A 21,925-nucleotide genomic window follows, 5' to 3' on the forward strand; every position below is an offset into this window, starting at 1 on the left:
TGCAGGCGAGGAGTCGTATTAAACTAAGTTAGCGATTTTACGCATGCTTTCAGAGTTGTGCAATGATGGGTCTGCAGGCGACGGCAGGAAAACGCAAATTGGAGGGAGGTGTTGGCTGCATGGAATTCCACATGGACATAGGCGAGAGTCCGTCGAAGGTCGGACGCGTGGAGGGTAGCTGGTGGGCGATGGACGACGGTTGTTACGGGCCGCCCCAGACGTCGACGTATTACGAGATGGAGGTAAACTCTCCGTGTCTACAGGCGAATCCATGCCAGCCTACGTCGACGAGTTCCTCTCAGCAGCAGTCGCAACATCACCCAACTTCCCAGTCGGCGCAACAGCAATCGTCGAGCCCGTCCACGGTGACGCATCACCACGCGCAACATTACTATCACCACCAACGTGGCACCGTTAGTCCCATCGGTAGCAACGGTTACAGCCAGCTGTCGAGATCTCAGCCCCCTCAATGGGGCGCTCTTCACCACTACGAGCCGCCGACGATACGTCGCGAGGAGAACGGCAAGAGCTACCTGGAACTAGGCTCGAGTTATCGCGTGAACGAGCGATGCTGCGAAGGATCCAAGTCTAGCTGGTGTCGGCGTGGCCGGGCCTGTTACCGGCAGCGGCGGCTCGCCGTGCTCAACATCTCGATGTGCAAGCTCGCCAGGTACCGGCAGTTCCCGGATCCGAGCCTGCACCGGTCGGTCCTGATCTGCAACACCCTGAGACACCTCGAGCGCGAAATGGAGAGGGACCGCAGTCCACCGCCCATGGAGCCGGTCGTTCCGGTGCCCATCGCGCAGTTGCAACCGCCCGAGCAGGGCAGGCTAACGCCTTTCCCGGTGCCGCCAACGTCGTCCGGGGAAACGGACGTCGACTCCGGCATCGGCGACAGCGACGACAGCCGATCGATCAATTGGGGTAGCGTGCTCTCCCTGTCCAGCCAGTCGCCGCTCGATCCGCTCAACAACAACGAATTACTCGACGTGGACATAGGGCCCGATCTCGACTTGGACTTTATGCCCGGCTGGAAGCTGACTCCCCTTCAGGCGGACGACATCCTGAGGACAACCCAGGAGCAGCATCACCACCACCACCATCACCATCACCATCATCACCACCATCAGCATCACCACCACCAGCAGCAGCAGCAGCATCTAATGGGCAGCAGCTGCGGCAGCAGTTGCGGCAACAGCAACGTCGGTAGCGCCGGCGTCAGTAGCGGTAGCAGCAGTAGTACGCACGAGTCGTTGATGTGCGTGGGATCATAGCCCTCGACCTTGACGTCGTTGAGTCACCTGATCGATTTCTATCCGCTGACGCCGCAGGGCAAGTAGACTCCGCGAAGACGCGGGTGAAAGAGAGAGACGACGATGGTGCGGTGTGCTCGGCCGGCGACTCTCGAGGAGTCTCTGTTTTGCGTTAATTTATTGTCAATTATGTACATCCGCGTAGATCACACACACACACACACACACACACACACACGTACCGACCTTCTGTGACACTTGCGTTCTTCCTTCGCTCCTCTTATCACCGCTACCACCGCTAGTACTCTAACCCTAATTACCCCTATTGTTACCACTATTTCTACTATTACTATCGCCCGCGACTACTTATTACTATCGTTACCGTTACTTCTATCGCTACTATTACTACTATTATTACTATTACTAATACTACTACGATTACTACTACTACTACCGCTATCGCTAATCAACGTGTCTCCCGTATTTGCTCCCCGAGGGACGGACGCGAGGGAGGGACACGCGGCGTTTCGCAGGTGCAGTCGAGATTGAGTATTCTTAACGAACGGGGAGAGAAAAGAAGAGAGGGGAATGGACCGTCAGCGAACCGACAGGTGCGTGTTGGACGATCCTCCCAGCAGAAATTCGGGCGTGCAACGAGATAAAGGAGAGCTCCATCTTCGCCGCCGCGTGAAATTTCGGCCGAGATGGGTCGCTGCGAAATTCGGGAAGAATCGATCGAACCGGCAGCACGCGGGAATACTCCGATGATCATCGGCCGATCGCGCCTATTTGAGGTAACGTCGAGTTAGCCGCAAGTCTATGCGCGAAAAGAGGTATCCGGAAGAATCGGTAGAAGAGAGCGGGAAAATTGGCTCGATTCTCGCGTCGAATGCTACCTTTCCAGGACTGAAGGACGACGTGAGCCATGTTTCACAGCTCGCTCTGCGGAATCTTCCCCCTCTCGCACCCCGACGTTGCTCGAGAAGGCCGACCTTTTTTTCACGCTACCGACACTTCGCGAGTTCAGGAAGAATGCGAGCGATTAACAATAAGGCATATCGCGCGTATGGATACCAACACACGTAAGCATACACAACCGCCGTGGCCTATATTATACGCACGGAGAGACACGCAAGTCGTACAGGCCGGCTGTTCTCCTTTTTAGACACACACACACACACACACACACAACATATATGCAAACACAGAGCTAAATTCGCACGGATCGCTCGCAGCGTCCGTCGCTCGGGGTCGTCGTGACGCGTCCTGCCGTCGTAAGCGTGACACGATGTAAGTCGGCGTCCCGGAAACTTCTTCCGGCCGCACCACCTTCGGCTAGCGTGAATTCTACTTCGCTGTCTCGCCTCAAATCTCGGGGTCACGTGTGTTTAACAAGATCCGAGGAGAAATATCACGAGGAGGAAGGTGCCTCTTTATTTAGAATTGATCAGATCCCGCATCGTTAAAGCATAAAGCATACTCGATCATTTTTGTGTGTCGTCAGACCCCGATTGAGGAGGCGAAACAGTGTAGACAGGAACGAACAGAGAATTTCTGATCCAGAGCAGGGTGACCTCAGGTTGTTGGTGCGATCGTTTGCGAGCGAGAGAGATTGTGTGTGTGTATGTATAAAAAAGAGAGAAAGAGGAAAACAGGACTTAAACAGTTGTGTTAGAAATACAATTTGGACTGTGTGATAACACGTTTTAACCGGCGAGCGTAGCGCGCGATAAGCACATCGCGCTCAAATCAGGGATTATTTTCATACAGCGATTGTACGAAAGATCATATTCTCGAGTAATTTTGTCCACCTTGATTTGTAACGCTGTATACTTATACAGATATAAAAGTACAAATGATTACGATACACTTCTTGTTTTAACACAATTGCTCGTGCGAACGCTCGCTGGTTAATGACGTCGATTTGCAGCTCGAGGGAATTATGTGTTTCAGCAAATAATGATAATTACTCAGAATTATTTCGACATTTCCTTGTTTTCAGACTGCGCGAAAAGCGTATATCGTACGTTACTAATCGCAAGTCAAAATGTGGGAATTAAACATGCAAAATAGTCCATCAAACTCCTACGCAACTGGTTAACCCTAAAATGCATGACATGGGCCAATGTGACCCAACCACTGTTTTAAATTGACCTTCCCGCGTAAGAGATGTCTTGCTATTCACAAAGAAAATATCTCTTGCGGCCGACTAATGTTGCGCGTGAAAATTGTGATAATAATGGAGCAGATGAATAGGTCTTCGCGAAATTTGTTCCGCAAGAATGCATTTTTTGAAGTCACTTTTATCGGAGAAAAGTGTGAAAAAGCAAGATCACGAGCAAGGATAAATCTCAATTGCGAAGAGGGTACTACTGACCGTGTCATGCGTTCATTAGTGTGTACGAGGTGACACACCCCACGGAGACGCCGACGCGTGGATATCTCGTGTCTCGACGTGCGACGTCGACAAATGTACCTGCATTTTAGAGATCGGGGTAACGTCCTCCCCTACGGATCGTCGCACGGTGGCCACTGCGCGCCACTGATCTCCCACTAAATGTATCATATGTACACATATAAATAAAGTGGCCGGCGTGCGTGCGCGTGAAGGAGAGGCGGGAACGCTCGAGAGTTAAGGTGTCGATTTTTAAGCACGACCCCGGACGCATCTTCGCGTGGATCCGTGCGCGATCTCGCCCTCAACGTCCACGAATCCATTCAAGAGCAGCTATACTTAAAGAAGAAAAAGAAGAAAAAAGCTAAACGATTTAAGAAAGTCTAACGTTACGAAGAGATATAATAACTTATCGACTCGACTGATTACTTAAACAAGAAAGAGAGAGAGAGAAAGTGAACGAGTAAACGGACGAATGTGTGCGCGCATGAAAGAAGAAGAAAGAGTGAGTGTATAAAAAAGAAAATATTGTAACTATATCATGATACACATATATATATATATATATAGAGAGTTGATCTAAACTGTAATTATATATGATGTTCTCTCTTTCACGGTGACACGGACACGCAATACATACATGAACACACTCGATATACAAACGTACGCGAGATATATTAGGTATTTGTTGTAAATATATACATATATATACATATACACACACGTTACTTACTAAGTCTAGAATCTTAAGCATAAACGCGAATCGTCGAGAAAGAAGAAACCCTTCACCTTCATCCCTTCCCGAGTCGCGTCCTGCCTCGCGTTCCATTTTCTACTTTGTATTATACTACATTACGATCGGCACACCTCCTCTCACACGCCCTCCCCTTCTCCTGCCCGGACGCTTCCTTCTCTCGTCGACCTCCACCTCTTCCTCCTCTCGCGATAATGCTCCCCCTTTCTCCGCGCGATTTCTCCGCGGAAACGACGAGCAATATTACTTTTAACAAGCGCGCGCGGAAAATTTAGGGAAAAAGAGCATATGTACAAATCGACGCACGACCGTGCACGAGTGTCAATCGCGTCGGAGAGCAAATGCAAAAAGTATCAGCGGCGATTGAAGAATCACTGACTCCCTTTCGACTGGGAGAGCGGAATCCACAGGATGTCCTGGTTGCGCGCTTTCTCGCGGGATCTTCTCGCAGAACGCAATTTTTCGTTAACTCGGCGCTGCTCACGAAATTTGAACGTCGCGTGAATTTAATCGGCGAGCCGCTCTTGAAATTCGACCGAGTCTATTCGAAACGAAGAATCTATGTCAGCACTCGCCGATTCCAAAGTTACGTTTGCACGAGAAAGTCGGGAGAGAGAGAGAGAGAGCACGATGCGTGACGGACATCCTGCGGAACGAGAAGGGAGAGCCGGAAGCGAGTCGCGTTTCTAATCCGTTTCACCCTCCGGTTATATTGTACGCTGAAGGGAGAATTCAGCGTGTGTCCGATTGCTCCGCGGAAGAACACTTCACAGCCGAAACTTCATCAACCGCTGTGAAACGATTGTTTAACGGACGTGAGATTGCTCGCTGTGTCCCTCCGCGGAGCAGTCGCGTTGTTCTTCCACGATGTTATTGAATCTTGTAGTCGCGCGTGTTCGTTTCTGACCCCTATTCTACTCCGGCCGAGTGTAGCAGACAGGTGTGTACGCGGAAGATACGTGAGTCAGCCCTGCGTTATTTGCGTATCTTCGTCCCGAATACAGAGCTCAAAGTATATTCTTAAAGAAAGAAAGAAAATAGAGAGAAGAAAGCATCGAAGGGGTGACATCAAGGGCCGTGCTGGTGGCGACCGCCATCTTGGATTCACGCACAAACGACAGCGATCGCCGCCGTCGGCCACACGAACGTAGGCGAATTCGGTCGAAGAATAACCGCCAAAGTTTTCCCTCGCAAACACATTTTCTGCTATGCGCGCGACAATTATTTAAGATTGCGGCAATTATAGGCAATAATGAGAATTCACGGTTCCGCCGGAAGAAGTTCGCCTACGTTTACGACTTCCTTCCCAGACGGCGGGAAGTGTCCGTCGTAAAAGACGTCTGTCTCTCCCGCGACGATCAGCTTCCGCGCGAAGTGCGAGCGAGCGCCGCCGGCATCGGTGCGCCAAGTTTTTCAGGCTGACGGACGCGCGTATCTCGTGAAGTGCCTAAAAACCGCCGAAAGAGAAAGTTACGGCTGTTAAGCGCGACAGCAAGGTCGCGAACGCGCGCGAGTTTTCGGCACGCATAATACCGGTGACACCACACTAACGATTGTAACGCGTTTTTCTTTACATCCTTTCCCTTTCTTTTTTTCACGGGATGGAGGCGTACTGTAAATAATATAAATAGCGCGAAGATACGTTTAAGCGAAATAAAGAGGATATAATAAGTCTAATACGAGAAAAATATATATATATATAAATAAGATATTATATATATTATATATATATATATATTAAAGAAAACACAGAGCGCATATAAAATGCATACGCGTGAGAGCGCGTATGCGTATATATGTGTATAGGATTGTATGTGTACATATATACATACATAGATATGTATATACACACGTACAATTGTGTGTATGTATGCATATGTATACACATATACATACACATATATATGTATATATTTATCTTGATAAATAATACAAGGGCGACGGTGGGCTCGATGATGCTTCCTCATCGTCGCGGCGACGATATTCGAACACGAGATTCAGTTTTATTCGCACGCATGACGGCTCGCGACCGCGTTCAAGTGGTATTTATATCGACATGGCGCTCAATTTTTTCCGAGTTCGCTGAAGGATTCCCTCCCGAGCAGGCTCCTGCTTGCGATCAAAGATCGCCGCATTTCGCCGACTTAGAAACGTTACACACAATGCTTGCGACGTTTTCCTCTTGGCGTGCACGCGCGCTAAGCTCGTAACTTGTTTCAACAATCATCGGGGCTTATGTTACAGGCCGGGCTAATGATCTACAATCAAGTTCCTATATTATTACGATGTTTAATCGAGAATTAGTTACTTATTTCGCGACACCGAGCCGTCACTGCTCGCGAACTCACGGTGATTTTATCATTCTCCCTCGACTCTCTCCGACGTCGCGGGTAACGCTCTGCTTTTTCCACGCGCAGGATAAGAGCGACTTTTACCCGAGGAAGAGGAGGAGGAGGAGGAGGAGCGAACGTGCGAGAGCAGCAGCGTCCCCGGGCGAGAGACGTCGATGGGGAAGCGATCGGGCGCGCGCGCGCGTCCCGGCGCCGTCGTAAGAAAATTAGGGCAGGAAGCACGACGTTGTAAATTGTACATAGTAGCGCGAAGAACATGACGGTTACAGAGAGAGAGAGAGAAAGAGAGAGGGGGGGGGAGAGAGAGACAGAATTAATTAATTTAAAAAGAAAACGAGAGAGAAATATGGATAGGAGGGGCGGTCGCACGCTTCCCGGATCGAAAAAAGAAGGAAAAGCGACGGGAATCCGTGTGTAGGCAATCTCTGTGTAGGCGCGCCGCCGGTTGACCTCCGACGCCCGGTTCTCGCGCGGCTTTTCCGCTCGACGATCGATCGATCGATCGGGGACCTCTCTCGGGAAAATTATCGCGCGCGCTCTCGAACTCTTCTCTTCTTCGAGTCGTCCGCCTTGATTCGACGCCGTGCGCGCATTTCGTCAAACAGTACCGGAGATACTCCGAGATGCGTGTTAACTTGTATCTCGCTCGATCACGCGCCGATCACTCGTTTCATCATCGTAAAACATGTAGGAGCGTGGCGTTGCGAGGCCGCTGCGTGTAAAAGCAAGACATAATCAGAATGAGCAGCAACAACAACGAATCGTGCGACGAGCGTGTGCGAGGAGTTTTTATGCGAAGACGCAACGGTTGTCGCTGTGTTCGGTCGGTTTGCGCACAAAAGTAAAGCACGTGTGCTCCTCGATCATTTAGGAATTGAGAAAATCATTGGTGTATGAGAGAGAAAGAGAGAGAGAGTGTGTACACGAGGAGAGCGAAATCGCAATTACTCTAGTCCTATATGCGGTCGACGAATAATACGGCACACGTGTGTTCGCGAGTGATCGGGCATGTCGCCATTTCCTTTCGTTCTCTTTGTTCGGAAATCGTCAAGTTGTATCACGTACTGTTCTACCAAAATATATTAGCAGCAGCGGCAGCAGCAGAACTGACAGCAAAAGCATACACGGGGAGTCGTTGAAAAATCGATATTGAATAAAAGATGAAAAAGAAACTGCAGCGCACGATATGAAAAACAAGAACTATCAAAAACAATAAAGAGTATTATTCTATATATAACAATGACTTCTTTTTTTATTACATCTGATCCCGCGTGTCCCTTCCTCCAAGTTGTACTAGTTAAGAGAATCTCAGAATATTGCAAGATAGGATAGTCATCACAAAAAGAATTTTATACTTTGATGTTATTAAGAATATAATTAATAATATCGAAATAGCACAAAATATACGAAATATTCCTCATGTAAAGAGAAATTATTCACACTGTTCATCGTATACTTTGGTAATGCTGAGAAATAGCTAGGAATTAATTTATATTACATATCTGTATATCTAATTTATATAATTTTCTATACTAACTTATAACCCTATCAAATATAAAAGAAATATTTGCGTAGAAACATTTTGAAACACTGTAAATGCGACATTTTCCATTTTCTACACATGAGTCTGGAGACCTCAACTATACACTGTCGGATTATTCAAGACGTGAAGGAGTGATCTTGCTCTTCTAACGTGTGTATGTCTCATTCTCACCGTTCCAGCATGGATTTTCATTTCTATTCACAATTCGTCTTCTGTGAACGGTGAATAGAGAGGAGTTCGTCAGTGTTGAATATTTTGAAGAATATCAGTACAGCCCTGTATAAAAAAGAAGAGTTCCTTCAGTGTTGAGTATAAAATAGCGAAATGACGCACAAAGAAATATTTTTCATAGCGAAAGAGACGCTGGAATAAGTATGTGACTTTGCAAAGAGAGTATTTGAAAGTAATAAATGCACTTTTATATAACTGATAATTAAATATGTTTCTTTTGATTAATGAATATGAACTCTTTGAACAGATTATATAGTTATAAACCTATTTGGGGATGCAAGTCTCCCATCAGTCGCATTGAAGCATTTCCGCCAAGAATCCTGGCAGGTAATACGAAGAAATAAAATACTCGGAGTGGACCAAAACTAGTTATGGGGACAGGAGGTTAACAACCTTCGAGACGTGATTGTTAAGAAACCTGAAGGAGGATTTTGCATAGGACGGACAAAACGAACGCCATGGTTTGATATAGACCCTACCCGATAAAGTTATATAGAAATAACTTTTCCTTTAATCTTATCTATTAGCAAATGATAGTCGAGTTTTGATAAATAATGAAATTCGGTTAAGAAAAAAAAAAGGATTCTTATGAAATATTATACGTACCTGCGAGAAATTCGAGACTGACGCAAGATAATCGACAATCATGTTCGCCGAAATGGGATCCATGACAGAGACAGATAATGTGCGTTATACCTAAAGAATGAAAACGTCTCCGTTAGCATTACTTATCTCACTCATAGCTTAGATCCATCCTTACAATGTTCGATGTCAGCCACTTGGTAATAATTGCTCCATTAAGAAAGCCATACCGGTCAGGAATCTGTATGCGAGGTAGGAGAATCATTAGAATAAGAATAGTTTAATGAATACGTATTGACAAAGCACTCGAATGGAACACTAACTACGTACTACCGATGTTCAATCTCAGAGAGGAGTCGTACTGGCGTAAGGTTGAAGGACATGTGTCGACGTAGTTGAGGATCGCCGAGGTATCGTGTACGGCGGTATGTTTCAGCAGGTCTTTCTTCCGTTTGAAAACATCGTTACACCGGTCGCACTGCAACGATTTACAGCGGTGCGTCTTGACGTGTTTCATCATGTCGTTCTTCTGCGAGAAGCATCTACCGCAAATTTCACAGGGATACGGCTTGACACCCGTATGGGTTCTCTCGTGCACGGTTAACGTGCCTTTGCGCGCGAACCTCTTGTTGCAATAGTTGCACGTGTACGGCTTCAGACCCGTGTGGGTCCTCATGTGTTGGTTGAGATTATTCGAACACCTGTACCGCACGTTGCACACCTTGCAGACGTAGGGACACTCGCCAGTGTGTATCCTCTCGTGGGTCAGTCGTGCTTCTTTCGAAATGAAGGATTTCCCGCAATACTGACACATATGCGGCTTCTCCTTCTGATGCACGGACTTCTTGTGATACATCAGCGAGTTCTTGTTCGCCAATTTCTTGTTGCATTCGTCACATTCCACGTAAATCTTATCCCTCTCGTGCGTCTGCTCATGCTGTTTCAAGACATTGCGCTTCGAGAACACTTTGTTGCAGACGTTGCACCGCCATATCTCCTTGTCGGAAGATTTCTTCTTAATGCTGTCGACTATTTCTTCTTCGGTGTGGTTCTTTCTGTGCGTCTTCAATTCGCTCATGGACTTACACTTGTGAGCACAAACCTGCGATATCAAGTCGGCTACTTATTTCATACAGTCAATGTTATCGACGTGATAATCAACCGAAATATCGATAAAGGCGAATAATTTAGAGTCTTTATAAAGTGTCAATGTACTCACGCTGCAGGTATACATTCCATCCTCGTTGCTGTGTCGTTTCACGTGTGAATTCATATTTCCCCTGCGATTGAACGTCGCGTTGCAGATCGAGCACATGTATTTATTTACTCCGTGCGATAATTTATGTTGTCGCAATTGAATCCTCCTGTAGAAAGCTTTCCCACACTGCTCGCAAGTGTACGGTTTATTGCCCTCGTGTTGATTTTTGTGTTCTCTCAGATGAAACCTGTACGAGCATAAGATACAGCATAATAAATCTAACTTTGGCGTAAAGAGACTACCTAAAATAATTTTCAGTATATATGAGACTATTACCGTGATCTAAACGCTTTTTTACAAACTTCACACACGTGTCTTTTTTTTTTAGATTCGTCTAAATGAATTCTCTTGTGACCTCTTAAATAGTTGGAGTGCTTAAAACTCTTTCCGCACAAATCGCACAGATATGGCTTGTCTAATCTGTGAGTAGCTTCATGAATGTCCAAACTAGACCATTTTTCATACGTCTTATCGCACGTGAAGCACCGAACCAATAATTTTCCCCCGTGCAATTGCATAATATGATTTAACAGATCTTTTTTATTATAATACATTTCTTTACAATGACCACATCTTTTACGGACTCCTATTGTATCATTTTCGGCAAGATTTTTATGTGAATGCTTGTCGAAATCTTGTTGAGTCTTAAACAGTTCACTGCAAATTGTACAATGTAACAATTGCTCTGACTCAGAGATCTCAGGTTTATCAATTGTTTGTTCGCTTTCAAGTTTTTCGTTGCCTGTGTGAGAACTTTCTATTTCTAATTCAGTGTTAACTACCACATCTATGTCCTTTTTACCTTGTAACATGTTAGACATTGTTATGTATTCGGAAGTATCTTTCTTCTTTATACAAAATATTTTATGATTCTCAAATATTTCCTGTGTTTCATAAAAATTCTGGCACTGAGAGCATGAAATATCGCGTTTACTATTCCGAATTTTGTCTTGTTCGACTTGCGATATTTCTTTCACTGCACAATTACTGTTATCTTTACTATTACATTCTTTATAAGTTTGACCTATAGTACTTATTTCTGATTGCATAAAACCTTTATCAATGCACTGAAAATTAATGTTCTGTGCTTCAGGACTTTCTTCATTTTCTAACTCCTCCAAACTTGTTTCTAAATCAGGATTTGCCATCTTATTCATAGCAAATGATGCAGTATCAGGATTTGTATTATTATCCATACATATTTCTGCATCTGCTTCTAGTAAACATTTCTCAACCAATGCGTTGTATTTACTTTCATATTCTAGCTGCAACATATTTGTTATATTTGCAAATTATACATAATAAATATATTTTTGGTGCATTTTACATAAATATAAATTCAAAAAATATTTGTGATCGTTACTGTCAGACTTACATGTTTCTCAACGTTTAAAAGTTTCTTCAATTTTATGTCAGTTTTCAAACACGAGATAGCAAGCAAATGTGTAATCTCCAATTTGCTGCAGCATTCAGAGCATAATTTCTGTGGCATCGAATCATCCGTGTCAATCGAAATGGGCATATGCAAATTTATCTTTTCTGTTAATTTAAGCTCTATACTTTTAGCTGCAAAAATATCTACTCCATCCAGAACTACCTCGCCACAAATTCGACACAAATCGGAAAATCTGATGGTGAGACTATGATATTCGTTTGTCTCGATATTCATGTTGCAATATGTTAGCGATACATTATCACCTGCTTCTTGAAGATGTTGCGGCTTATCAAATATATTTATAGAATCTTCACTATCAGTGCGTGAGCTGGTCCCAAATAAGGTAGGAACAGCGCCTTGTTCTATAATAACAGGAATATTTTTGCTTATGTAACAGCGATCTTCTATATGATGAGAACAAATATAATAATTTAAGTGCAATTCCGCATTCGACTTTTCGACCAAATCCGATCTGCCGCACTTTTCTGCCCATGCCTTGGCCCTGCATGAAAATTATTTCATATAAACTTTGTGTCACGGATAAACGGTGAGATGACATCTGTGGTAACTACATATAATTATCGAGTTAAAAACTTAAAGAAGTACTATTTCTTTTTAAATCAATAAATATTAAATAAGTAAAGATTATATAAAATATCAGATTACATAAAATAGGTTAATTTGAAAAGACCGAACACTTACGTGTCATCGTTAGGAAAATTGATGAAAATAACACTTGATGAATCTTCATCTTCTGAGGAATATTTACAATTTAAAGCAGAACAAACAATTCTCATTTTTCGCACGTGAGATTAAACGTCCGTATCGACACTGTTTCCTCCGGGAATGTTTTGTGTTGAATTCGCAAAGAATTGTGAAAGAGTAGAGTTTTCATGTAGCCTCCATTTGTCGTACGACGAATTTGTCGATTGGCTATCGGATAGAGAATTTCTAGGGTACTCGGAGAAGTTTGGAAACGCAGTATCCTATAGCCAATTGACAATACTCGTCGTGGTCCAATGTGTATTTCCCGCGCTTTATTTTGAAATTTTCCATTTCAATCTTCCGACGAATTTTGCGAATTACATACCAATTAAACTTGACAAATGAGATGATAATACGAGACTACGAGTTATTTCGTGAACATAATTCAATAAATGTAATTGCATATAATATCGTAATGTAATTCATAAGTTACGAATGTAAATGTAATTCATACTAAATTAGAGATTTATGTTAATGTCGAAAGTGATGTTATGAAACGCCTGATACGAGTCTAAAATACAGATAATTCGACAATCAAATATATTTCCAATGCTCATGAATATGAATTCGCTCGAGACACTATTAAACTACGCGTTTCGAATTGTGTTTATAGCTAATAACACGACAATGCTCTTGTGCGCGCATAATATTTTATTAACATATGTATTCAACATATATAATTTGCATATGCTTAATTATATACTTTTATTTTATTTTACATGTCTCTCCGGCTGTGAGTCATTTCTCGATTGAGTGAAATACTTGCGGGTTTTCCGTATTCAAGAACAGGCACCTGAAGATATCGTTGTAGAACTCTGGGTAATAATCGCACGCTCGCTGGCAATCCGGCATGAAATTGATCTCCAGCAATTTAGGCTGCATCTCGGAGCCGCGCCACTCCAGCATCAAGTCAGCGGCGTACACGGCTCTGCTCTGCGGACTCTCGGGAATTCCTCTCGGCGGCGGTTCCGCGATCGCGGCTTCGAAAGCCTCACGGAGGACGGACAGAATCTTCGGCTCGACGTAGCTCTCCCACGGATAATCGGGGTACTGATTCTTCCATTGGACGACAAACTCGGCGCATTTCACGTGGTAGAGCGGATTCTCGTCGGAATAATTCATCACGGTGAAGTGTTGCTCGTACACGTCCAAGTTGTTCAGCGCAAACGGCTGATTCGCGAATCGCAGGAAGAAGTTCGCGTACGCATATGCGCGTAACGGCTTCACGGACTTGAGCAACACGACGTACCTGATGTCAAACTTCACCCGGCCGATGTGCGCTCTGTCGTACAAAACCGGCTGCGTGATGTACTTCTGCACGATTTTTGGCCCTGTACAACGTAACCGCAGAATGTGACAGAGATCCTTCGTGATGGTGATGTCCAAGCCTCTTGCCAAATTCCACGGTTTGCAGATCCAATGATTATCCAGGTTCGCGTCCGCCCGTGCCTTGAAGTAACCGACGAACTGTCGCAGCTCCGTCGTCAAGTTGTACGTGGTCGGTAACCAGGCCGGGAAACTTTCGAGAGTATCAAGATCGTATTGTCTGCCTATCGCTTTTCTCCTGCACACGATGGCCAAGAGGTCCTTGACCGTTATCACGTGCTCGCACGGGAATTGATTTATGAATACGCGGGGCGAGGAGATGCTTAATTCTTTGAACGCTTTGAAGTGGGTCACCAGCCACAATATGTCCGCTTCCTGATCGTTGTCGACAAACGTAAATGCTGGATACGTCAAGTATTTATTCACATATTCGTATTGTGAAAAAACCTTCAAAGTTTCGTTGTTGTCAGCCTTTGACGTGTTCGTTTCCGGCAGAGTTTCGGAAATATAATTCTTTGAAAAATCTTCATCAGTTTCAAACTGCTCATAATTTTCAATGTCGAAAGTGCTGTCGACCCACGGCAACAATAACAAACGTCTCATCCAAGAACTGCTCGCTTGACCCTCCACAAAATCTCTCGTGACTTCGTCTCCCATAGCGACATCTCTTATGGGAAACAGAATAGTATAAGATGTGCCTTTTGACACATGCAGGAAAGGCTCTGCTCTGAAATTCGGATTGTCACTGTGATTTATTGCTGATCCTACTTCATCCATAATATACCACATTGGCATACTCTCCTCGACATTTCGGGAGTTCAACGAAAATGATTGATTGTATCGCCACATTTCTTTCATAACACATTCGATTATCTCCTGCTTTTCTGCATTGGTGTCGATGTCCATGAGAGAGCACATACGATCGAGCAAACCTGGTACTTCCGTCAAATTTTGACGTGCAGATCTCGTATCGTATAACCAGGCATGATCAATCAAGTAAATATTATTTGAATCTTGTGCGCTAAGACCATCTTTCACAGAGACAAACAATTTCCAAACTGGTTCTGTGATATGTCTGGTCATACCTTCATACTCTACTTTTGCCAACTGAAAGACAAGTCCACCATCGAAGACTTCATTTTCTAACTTCTCAAACAGAGTTTTCCAAAATAATTGTGGAATACCAGAAGATTCTAGTTGAGGTTTATGTATTTCAAGAAATACGCTGTATAAATCTATACCATTCATTGTAAAAATGTCATTAATTGAGTTCCTGAAACAAAGAAATTTATATTTGGTAGTATAGTTTAATATATATAAGATATATACTTCTGTTAGATACATACTGTTAGAAAACAATCGATGCTTACGTATGCTTGAGAATGTTTATGCAATTAAATCAATCGATTGCAGAAATTAACCGGCTTGCATAAAATTGGCACTGGTTTTCTAAAATTAATAAACACTTAGAATATATACATGATTATGTACCTAAATTTTTTTTAATACTTTATTACACATTTGATATTATTTTAAGCAAAACCTAGGTAGATAAAACAATCATCTTATTAGATTTTCTCACTTTATTTTTTTAAAGGTTAGAAGAAGATAGAGGTTATAAAGGATATTATTAATTTATTTCCTGTAAAAATAAATGACCGGAAATCTGGAGATGGCGCGCTTACCTACACTATTTTAGAATAAGTATAGTAAGCTTTAAGGCGTAAAGTCTGCATCAGACTATGGATTGAAGATTGAGATTGAATTGAAATTTGACCAATCAGTGTAAAATTCACTAAATTTCACTAAACTTGAGTTTAGTTAACTTTACACTGATTGGCTAAATTTAATTCAATCTTCAATCCATAGTCTAATAAGGGCTTAACAAATTGATCAGTCAAATGTGAGAAGAATAATTAATTGTGACTGGCCAATTTTTTAGGAAGAATTCACATCTTGACAGAAAAGTAGAAAAACAACAGCTATCTGAATTCATGCTGCTAATAAGCAATAGAAAGAAAGAACTGTCCGATATCCAATAGGAGAATCCATCTTCTGGAGACAAAAATGTTGCTAAAAAACCTAAAAAGTAAAATCTCGTATTGGATATTGATCGAATCGTAATAAATATCGGTTTGTGGTACATCGGATATTTTACACAAGCATGGAACACAATACGTAGTACGTGGCAGCCGATTCCAATGAGGAGAATTCACTTTCGAAAAGTAAGTTTTCTTACCAGACCATCGTTGCGTTCCGACATTCGACTACGACAAACGATGTATTGTGTATCAGGCCTGAATCCTGCACAACAATTGAACATCGGATGTTGCTATGTGAATTCGTCATTAATGGCCACTCTGCGTCTTCCTGTTGGCGCTATTACACGTTTTGACCGGTGAACGTTGAGTTGGTCTCAGTGCATTCTCCAACGGGTAATTTATATCATCTTCAATTTATTGCGACTTCTTATTCATTATATAATGAAATATTTTCATTTCAATTAAATATTTAATTAAATGTTTATTTCTGATTGATTTCTCAACTTCGGCTTGTTATGCTTACACGTGTGTCTTTATAACCCTACAATTTTCATAATTTTAATTTCATTCATTTCGAGTAATCTTAATTGATTGTATTTTTTCCGTTAAAAATAAAGAAATAAAAGAATAATATTACGTACAATCACTTGGCTCATCTTTTCCGATATTATGAATTTGATAGTGAGTTTATTGTGAGAAGTAATCAATAGTGCAAACACATTGTGTGTTTTATCTCCTGAAAATTGTTCATTCTCTGCTTTTTCCTATATATTGATAAATTCTTATAGTTTGTTACTTGTAATTACAGTCTCTTCTAGGTTCTTGTGAAGAATGGGTAAAGCATCGGGACAGAATATGGCAAGCCAAATTACCAAACAATCATTACATGGGATAAAAAATGGTTCTGTGAAAAAAGATAAGAAACCTAAATTTAAAAACACACCTGCAGGCAAAGTGGCCTTGATGGACAATATGAAAGGACAGAATAAGAATATAGCTCCACAGAAAAAGTTCCAGAAAAATACAGGTGTAAAGAATAATCAGGATTCACCTAAAGAAAAATTGAAACAGTTGGAAGAAAAAGAAAATTCTCCAAAAGGGAAGCAAAATTCTCCCAAAGAGAAACAAAATTCTTCCAAGGGGAAACAAAATATTTCAAAGGAAAAGCAAGCTACGAGTAAGTCACAAAAGAATCAAGGCAATAAAAAAAATAATTTCACACCAAAAAAAGAGTTAGAAGTCAACTCTGAGTCTGATTCTGACATTAATGAGGGAATTGTACCACAAGAAGAAATCAATATGATGGATGAAGTATCTGAAGATGAAGAAGGATCTGATATTGATGTTCCAGATATCTTTGGAGCAAGTTTAGCAGAGGATTCAGATGTAGATGATGAAGATTTTGAAGATGAAAAAGAAGAGCAAGAGGAAAAAGATGAAGAAAGCGAAGAAGAAGATGATGATGATGATGATGATAGTGATAGTGATATAGATGATGAGGAGGAAACAGTTGAACACAAAGGTGTACAAATGTTTAAAGGCATAAAATCAAATGCCAAAGATCAGAATTTGGAAGTAAGTAAGGATAAGGTTGATGATGATGATGATGATGACGACGACGACGAGGAAGATGAAGATGATGATGACGAGGATGTAGATATGGATAAAATGGATACTTCTGTGTTAAAAAATGATGAAGATGATGAGGATGAAGATGAAGATGATGATGAGGATGAAGACGAGGATGATGAGGAAGAAGATGAGAAAGGAGCACTTGGCTTAAAAGTACTTCTAGGGAAAAGTATGACAGATGACGACGATGATGAAGATTTTAATGAAGAAGATGAGGATGATGAAGATGATGATATTAGTGACGAAGAAGAGGATGAAGAAGATGATAGTGCTGTAAAAGGTGTACACGTAAAAGCTGGAAAAGAGAAAGCAGTTAAAACTTCTAACAGTAAAGATGCCTCTAAGAAGGATAAACAAATAGAGAATAAACAATTATCTCCTGAAGAACAAGAAGAGATTGATAAAAGAACTATTTTCGTGGACAATATTCCAAAAGAAACAAAAGAAGGAGCTCTGAAGAAAGTATTTGGTCAATATGGACCTATTAATAATATACGTTTTAGAAATACCTTGCCGAGGAAATTCAAAATGTCCAAGAAAGTTGCTGCTATAACACAAGATACTCATCCAAAAGCAATTAGTGTTGTAGCGTTCATTAATTATAAATCTCAAGAATCTGCAAAAAAAGCACTTTGTATGAATGCAAAGAAATTCGAAGGAAATTATATAAATGTGAAAATTGTCGCTAAATCAGAACAAGAGAAATACGATAAGAAAAAAGCCATATTTATAGGAAATTTGAAATTTGGTATGTATAACAAAATATTTAGTTTATATGAAAATATAATGTATATTAATTAATATGAAAATTCTACTTATAGCATACACGATTGATTGTTATTAAATTAAGAAAACTTTAGGTATCAACATCAACTTTGTCTGGGAATACTTTGGTAAATGCGGGGAAATAAAATCTGTGCGCTTAATACGCGATCCCGTAACGGGGCAAACAAAAGGATTTGGTTACATTAATTTTAAATCTGAAGATGCTGTAGCGTTGGCTCTAAAATTAGATGGTACTGAAATTAATAATCGACCAGTAAGAGTACAGCCATGTAAGGATAGCTTGGAGAAATCGCAAAGCCCAAGAAATCAGGGAAAAAGAGAGAAACGATTCATATCGAATAAAAGCCACGATAATAGGCCATCAAAAAAATTTAAAAAGAACTCACAAGAAGCTGTAGTACGTCCAGTAAGTACATTTCTTTCTTTTTGTATTCTTTATATTAAAATTCGACTTGTCATTATGTGTGAGCTAACATAGTATTATCTCGTACAGATCGAAGATGAAAGGAAAGTTAAGCAAAAAAAGCCACAAAGAGATAATGAGAGTCCCGAGGGAAAAGTCTCCAAGTCTTTTCAGGGTCAGAAAGCCGACGTGAAAAACAAGAAGAAGGGAAGCAAATTCGACAAGAAGAAGAAAGAGATGGCAGGCAAGCTCATGGCTAAACTGAAAAAAGAAAAAGCTTGAGTTAATAACGTATCTTAATTGAATTAATAATTAGTACTATGATACATTTTACTTATAATGAATTAATAATTAGTACTATGATACATTTTACTTGATAATTTCTTGCTCGTTAGAAAGTTATACTATAAGACATTAAAACTTGAAATCGTACTTTATTTCATGTTTATTTAAGATAACGAATACATTGATACGCGGTTATAAAGAATATGATATTCAATTTCCGACAGGAGATGGTCTATTTCCGTCAAGTATGAACTGTTGCACTTAATGCATATAAGCGAATTCTAATAAGTTCACCTTTTTATTGTTGATATATAGTACGTAATATGTACTGCTGATGCAGTGTAATAAATTACAACAATATCGCCATATTCAACGACGTGTTATGTGATCTTTAATAATCCGCTTGTTTCGTTAACAAATTGTTGATCTTGCCGTGCAATTGGATCGGTAAGTTCCGCATGATACCGAACGCGCACTTCGGGCAAAACCGTTTCGCGTAAAATATACCGCAGCTTAAGCACACCGCGTGCCCGCACGTGCTACAATCGCCGCCGAGGACCAAAACTTCACCCCTGTTGGGTAAACTGAATGGATCTTTCATGATGTAACATTCTTCCGAGTAAACCAGCTGCCGTGCGAACGGCGGCTTCGAGCCCTTGTAGTCGTAATGTTCTTTCAAGGTACAGAAAGAGCACGCGAAAATCCCGCCCGCCTTCGGCGTGTGCTGAATAGCTGCGTTATCGTTCCGTTTGCTGATATCGGCTTCACTTGTGGTCGCGTCAGCAGAATCTTCTAACCTACAAATTAACAAGTAGAATCGGCTGTATCAGTTCTGTCTGTTACAATATATTGCGACACGTTTTTTACATTTTACTTTATTTCATAATTATTTTATTCCACATGCATATATCACAATTTCACGTATGCAAATATCCCCATCTTTTACAAGGACAGTATATATTCACACGATTCTCGTCGTGTCACTATGTATCTTTGGCAGAGGCAGTCTCCTCCCGAGACTCTTGAGGCCACCAAGCGGGTTTCATCACCCTCACGTTCACGCCCGCCACATTCAATTGGTGAGCGCTGAGGGACTCGTTGATACGCATCAAGCCTAATCCGTACTTCCCGGTGCAGCCCCGGAACTTCCCCACCGCATTACCGGCCTGGTCGAGGATCTTTTCGTCGTACGCGAGCGGCTTATCCGCGACGTTCTCGAACGTCAAGGGCATCAGCCGTTTCCTCACCACCCCGGTGTGGTGCGTGCGCGCCGTCAATTCCTGACCGATGTAGCAACCCTTGTGGAAGCTGACGCCGTGCAGATAATCGCAGTTGATCTCCAGGGGCAACGCCTTCCCAGGTGGCAGGTCGTGCATACCCTCACCCACTCCCAGTTTATACCGAAACGCTCTATAGCTGTTCTCCGACGGGACCACGTCGTTGTCCAAGTGCTTGATTATCTCGGACGTTCCGATCCGCGACTCGGCTAGAATTCTCAGACCCAGATCGGGTAACCTGGGATCCTCGTAGATCATGATGTTACCGATGAATTTGCTGGCTTTATTATTCAGCGTGCCGCACGGAAAGATCATCCCTTCCAGTTTGCGTTTGCCGTTCTCGTCCACCGTGGTTCGGTGGTCGAAGCGGTTACTCGAGTCGAACATCGCCCAGACGTTGATTCTGTCGCCTGCATCCTCCACGTCTATCTTCCGCTTCACGCGGTAAAGTCTCAAGTGCTTCTGCAAAGATCCGGCGACCTGCGAGTCGCATTCTACATAGTACGAATTGCTCTCTTCGCTCTTGTACATTATAGCGTCGTACATCACCCTGCCTCTAACGTTCAGGAACAGGGTGTAGATGTTAAAGGCACCTTCTCCCAGGTGCTTCATGTCATTCGTGATTAATCCTTGAAGGAAGTCGGACGTCTCATTGCCGCTCACACGTAGTATGCTTCGGTCCTTGAGGCGTTCTAATACCTTGCGACTGGCCTGGGTGCAATTGTGCCTGATTGCGTATCTTTGATAGTCATCGAGCCCTTTACCTCGCATTTGGGAAGCAAATCGGCTAACACGGATAATCATTGTGGCGGACATCATCGAACAAATCTTATTTCTACGAAAAATACACGCAACCAGTAGAACCGGCGGACTAGAAAGATCTTAACCTCTAAGTACTCTATATATTCTGTTTTATCATATTATATAACGGTATTTAATACATAACGATGCTTACATTTTCTGCCCTTTTACGGCAAGTCGCAATTTATTCCATGTATATGACTTGACTCATCAATCCTATTTGTGCCTCAATTCAGTCTTCTGATGCATGGAATAACCTAACCTAATCTCATCGAAGTGAAGTCGCCTCTGACAGGTTGTATTTTTTTTTTATATATATCGCGCATGTCACACATTCTTTCAATTGCAAAGAGAAAAGCTTGAGAGAGCAGCCTTTAAATGTTAACGTAATAACATATAATAAGCAGGCAATGTTTATCCTGATATTAAATCGTATTAATTGAAAATAAACTATCTGACAATGTACAAAATTTAGAGAAACATTTTTAACTATCACGAAAAATTGACAAAATTCAATAGATTGCAATTTTGGCAAAAATGGCGATAATGAGATGCTTTGGAAAAAGTTATCCTACGTTGAAGTAAAAAGCATCCTTTCGCTTAAAGGCGAATAAATTGCTGTATAACGTTTACCAAACGGTAAAATAGAAAGTTTAAAATAACCTTTTTAAAGGCATTATTTATTATTTCTAATAAAAATAAATTTTTTATGTAAAAATAAATATGCCTGAAAACTAGAAGCTTCAAGCTTTGCAATGTTTTTTGAACTAACTTTTTTTTTTCTAAAGTTACGTTAGCCCGTTGAA

The 21,925-nt window shown here is 42.0% G+C and overlaps 6 protein-coding genes across 13 annotated transcripts in view; 2 read left to right on the plus strand and 4 right to left on the minus strand.

The window, feature by feature from the left end:
- The window catches only part of LOC106744707, a 48,558-nt gene extending 42,294 nt beyond the window's left edge, over positions 1 to 6,264 (plus strand). For 3 of the 4 annotated variants that reach the window (XM_014619671.1, XM_014619673.1, XM_014619674.1), the window contains one exon: positions 54 to 6,264. In XM_014619671.1, the coding sequence (XP_014475157.1) occupies positions 54 to 1,274 (1,221 nt within the window). In that variant the 3' untranslated portion in view covers positions 1,275 to 6,264. The remainder of the gene's footprint in view (positions 1 to 53) is intronic. The other variant, XR_001374476.1, reaches the window with a different exon arrangement.
- A 215-nt stretch (positions 6,265 to 6,479) lies between these two features.
- LOC106744706 (zinc finger protein 84-like) lies at positions 6,480 to 12,684 on the minus strand. Of its 2 annotated transcripts, none has more exons than XM_014619670.1 (8): positions 12,505 to 12,684; positions 11,743 to 12,304; positions 10,644 to 11,632; positions 10,329 to 10,554; positions 9,440 to 10,211; positions 9,288 to 9,350; positions 9,134 to 9,223; positions 6,480 to 8,572 (listed from the first exon to the last, which is right to left on the minus strand). In XM_014619670.1, the coding sequence occupies exons 1-6, from the start codon at positions 12,597 to 12,599 to the stop codon at positions 9,343 to 9,345; spliced, it is 2,652 nt and encodes an 883-aa protein (XP_014475156.1). In that variant the 5' UTR covers positions 12,600 to 12,684; the 3' UTR covers positions 6,480 to 8,572; positions 9,134 to 9,223; positions 9,288 to 9,342. The 2 variants fall into 2 exon arrangements, with proteins under 2 accessions (XP_014475156.1, XP_014475155.1); XM_014619669.1 differs by having other exon boundaries at positions 9,433 to 10,211.
- Positions 12,685 to 13,161: 477 nt separating this feature from the next.
- On the minus strand, positions 13,162 to 15,552 carry LOC106744668 (tubulin--tyrosine ligase-like protein 12). Of its 3 annotated transcripts, XM_014619601.1 has the most exons (3): positions 15,476 to 15,552; positions 15,240 to 15,342; positions 13,162 to 15,166 (listed from the first exon to the last, which is right to left on the minus strand). In XM_014619601.1, the coding sequence occupies exon 3, from the start codon at positions 15,139 to 15,141 to the stop codon at positions 13,306 to 13,308; it is 1,836 nt and encodes a 611-aa protein (XP_014475087.1). In that variant the 5' UTR covers positions 15,142 to 15,166; positions 15,240 to 15,342; positions 15,476 to 15,552; the 3' UTR covers positions 13,162 to 13,305. The 3 variants fall into 3 exon arrangements, with proteins under 3 accessions (XP_014475087.1, XP_014475088.1, XP_014475085.1); XM_014619602.1 differs by having other exon boundaries at positions 15,264 to 15,532; XM_014619599.1 differs by having other exon boundaries at positions 15,240 to 15,532.
- A 687-nt stretch (positions 15,553 to 16,239) lies between these two features.
- LOC106744721 (nucleolar protein 12-like) lies at positions 16,240 to 19,414 on the plus strand. 2 transcript variants are annotated; one of them, XM_014619699.1, is made up of 4 exons: positions 16,240 to 16,328; positions 16,744 to 18,315; positions 18,428 to 18,759; positions 18,847 to 19,414. In XM_014619699.1, exons 2-4 carry the CDS (start codon positions 16,767 to 16,769, stop codon positions 19,036 to 19,038), a joined length of 2,073 nt encoding a protein of 690 aa, XP_014475185.1. In that variant the 5' UTR covers positions 16,240 to 16,328; positions 16,744 to 16,766; the 3' UTR covers positions 19,039 to 19,414. The 2 variants fall into 2 exon arrangements, with proteins under 2 accessions (XP_014475185.1, XP_014475186.1); XM_014619700.1 differs by having other exon boundaries at positions 16,254 to 16,328; positions 16,754 to 18,315.
- On the minus strand, positions 19,174 to 19,999 carry LOC106744723 (cysteine-rich DPF motif domain-containing protein 1). The gene is made up of 2 exons (XM_014619702.1): positions 19,909 to 19,999; positions 19,174 to 19,838 (listed from the first exon to the last, which is right to left on the minus strand). Coding segments are annotated over exons 1-2 (408 nt in total). The 5' UTR covers positions 19,911 to 19,999; the 3' UTR covers positions 19,174 to 19,432.
- Positions 20,000 to 20,001: 2 nt separating this feature from the next.
- On the minus strand, positions 20,002 to 21,410 carry LOC106744722 (putative transferase CAF17 homolog, mitochondrial). Its single transcript, XM_014619701.1, has 2 exons — positions 21,274 to 21,410; positions 20,002 to 21,153 (listed from the first exon to the last, which is right to left on the minus strand). The coding sequence occupies exon 2, from the start codon at positions 21,135 to 21,137 to the stop codon at positions 20,025 to 20,027; it is 1,113 nt and encodes a 370-aa protein (XP_014475187.1). The 5' UTR covers positions 21,138 to 21,153; positions 21,274 to 21,410; the 3' UTR covers positions 20,002 to 20,024.
- Positions 21,411 to 21,925: the final 515 nt, after the last annotated feature.

Source organism: Dinoponera quadriceps, unplaced genomic scaffold (genome assembly GCF_001313825.1).
Source record: "Dinoponera quadriceps isolate SergipeBrazil2010 unplaced genomic scaffold, ASM131382v1 scaffold1352, whole genome shotgun sequence".
NCBI classification, from domain to species: domain Eukaryota; kingdom Metazoa; phylum Arthropoda; class Insecta; order Hymenoptera; family Formicidae; genus Dinoponera; species Dinoponera quadriceps.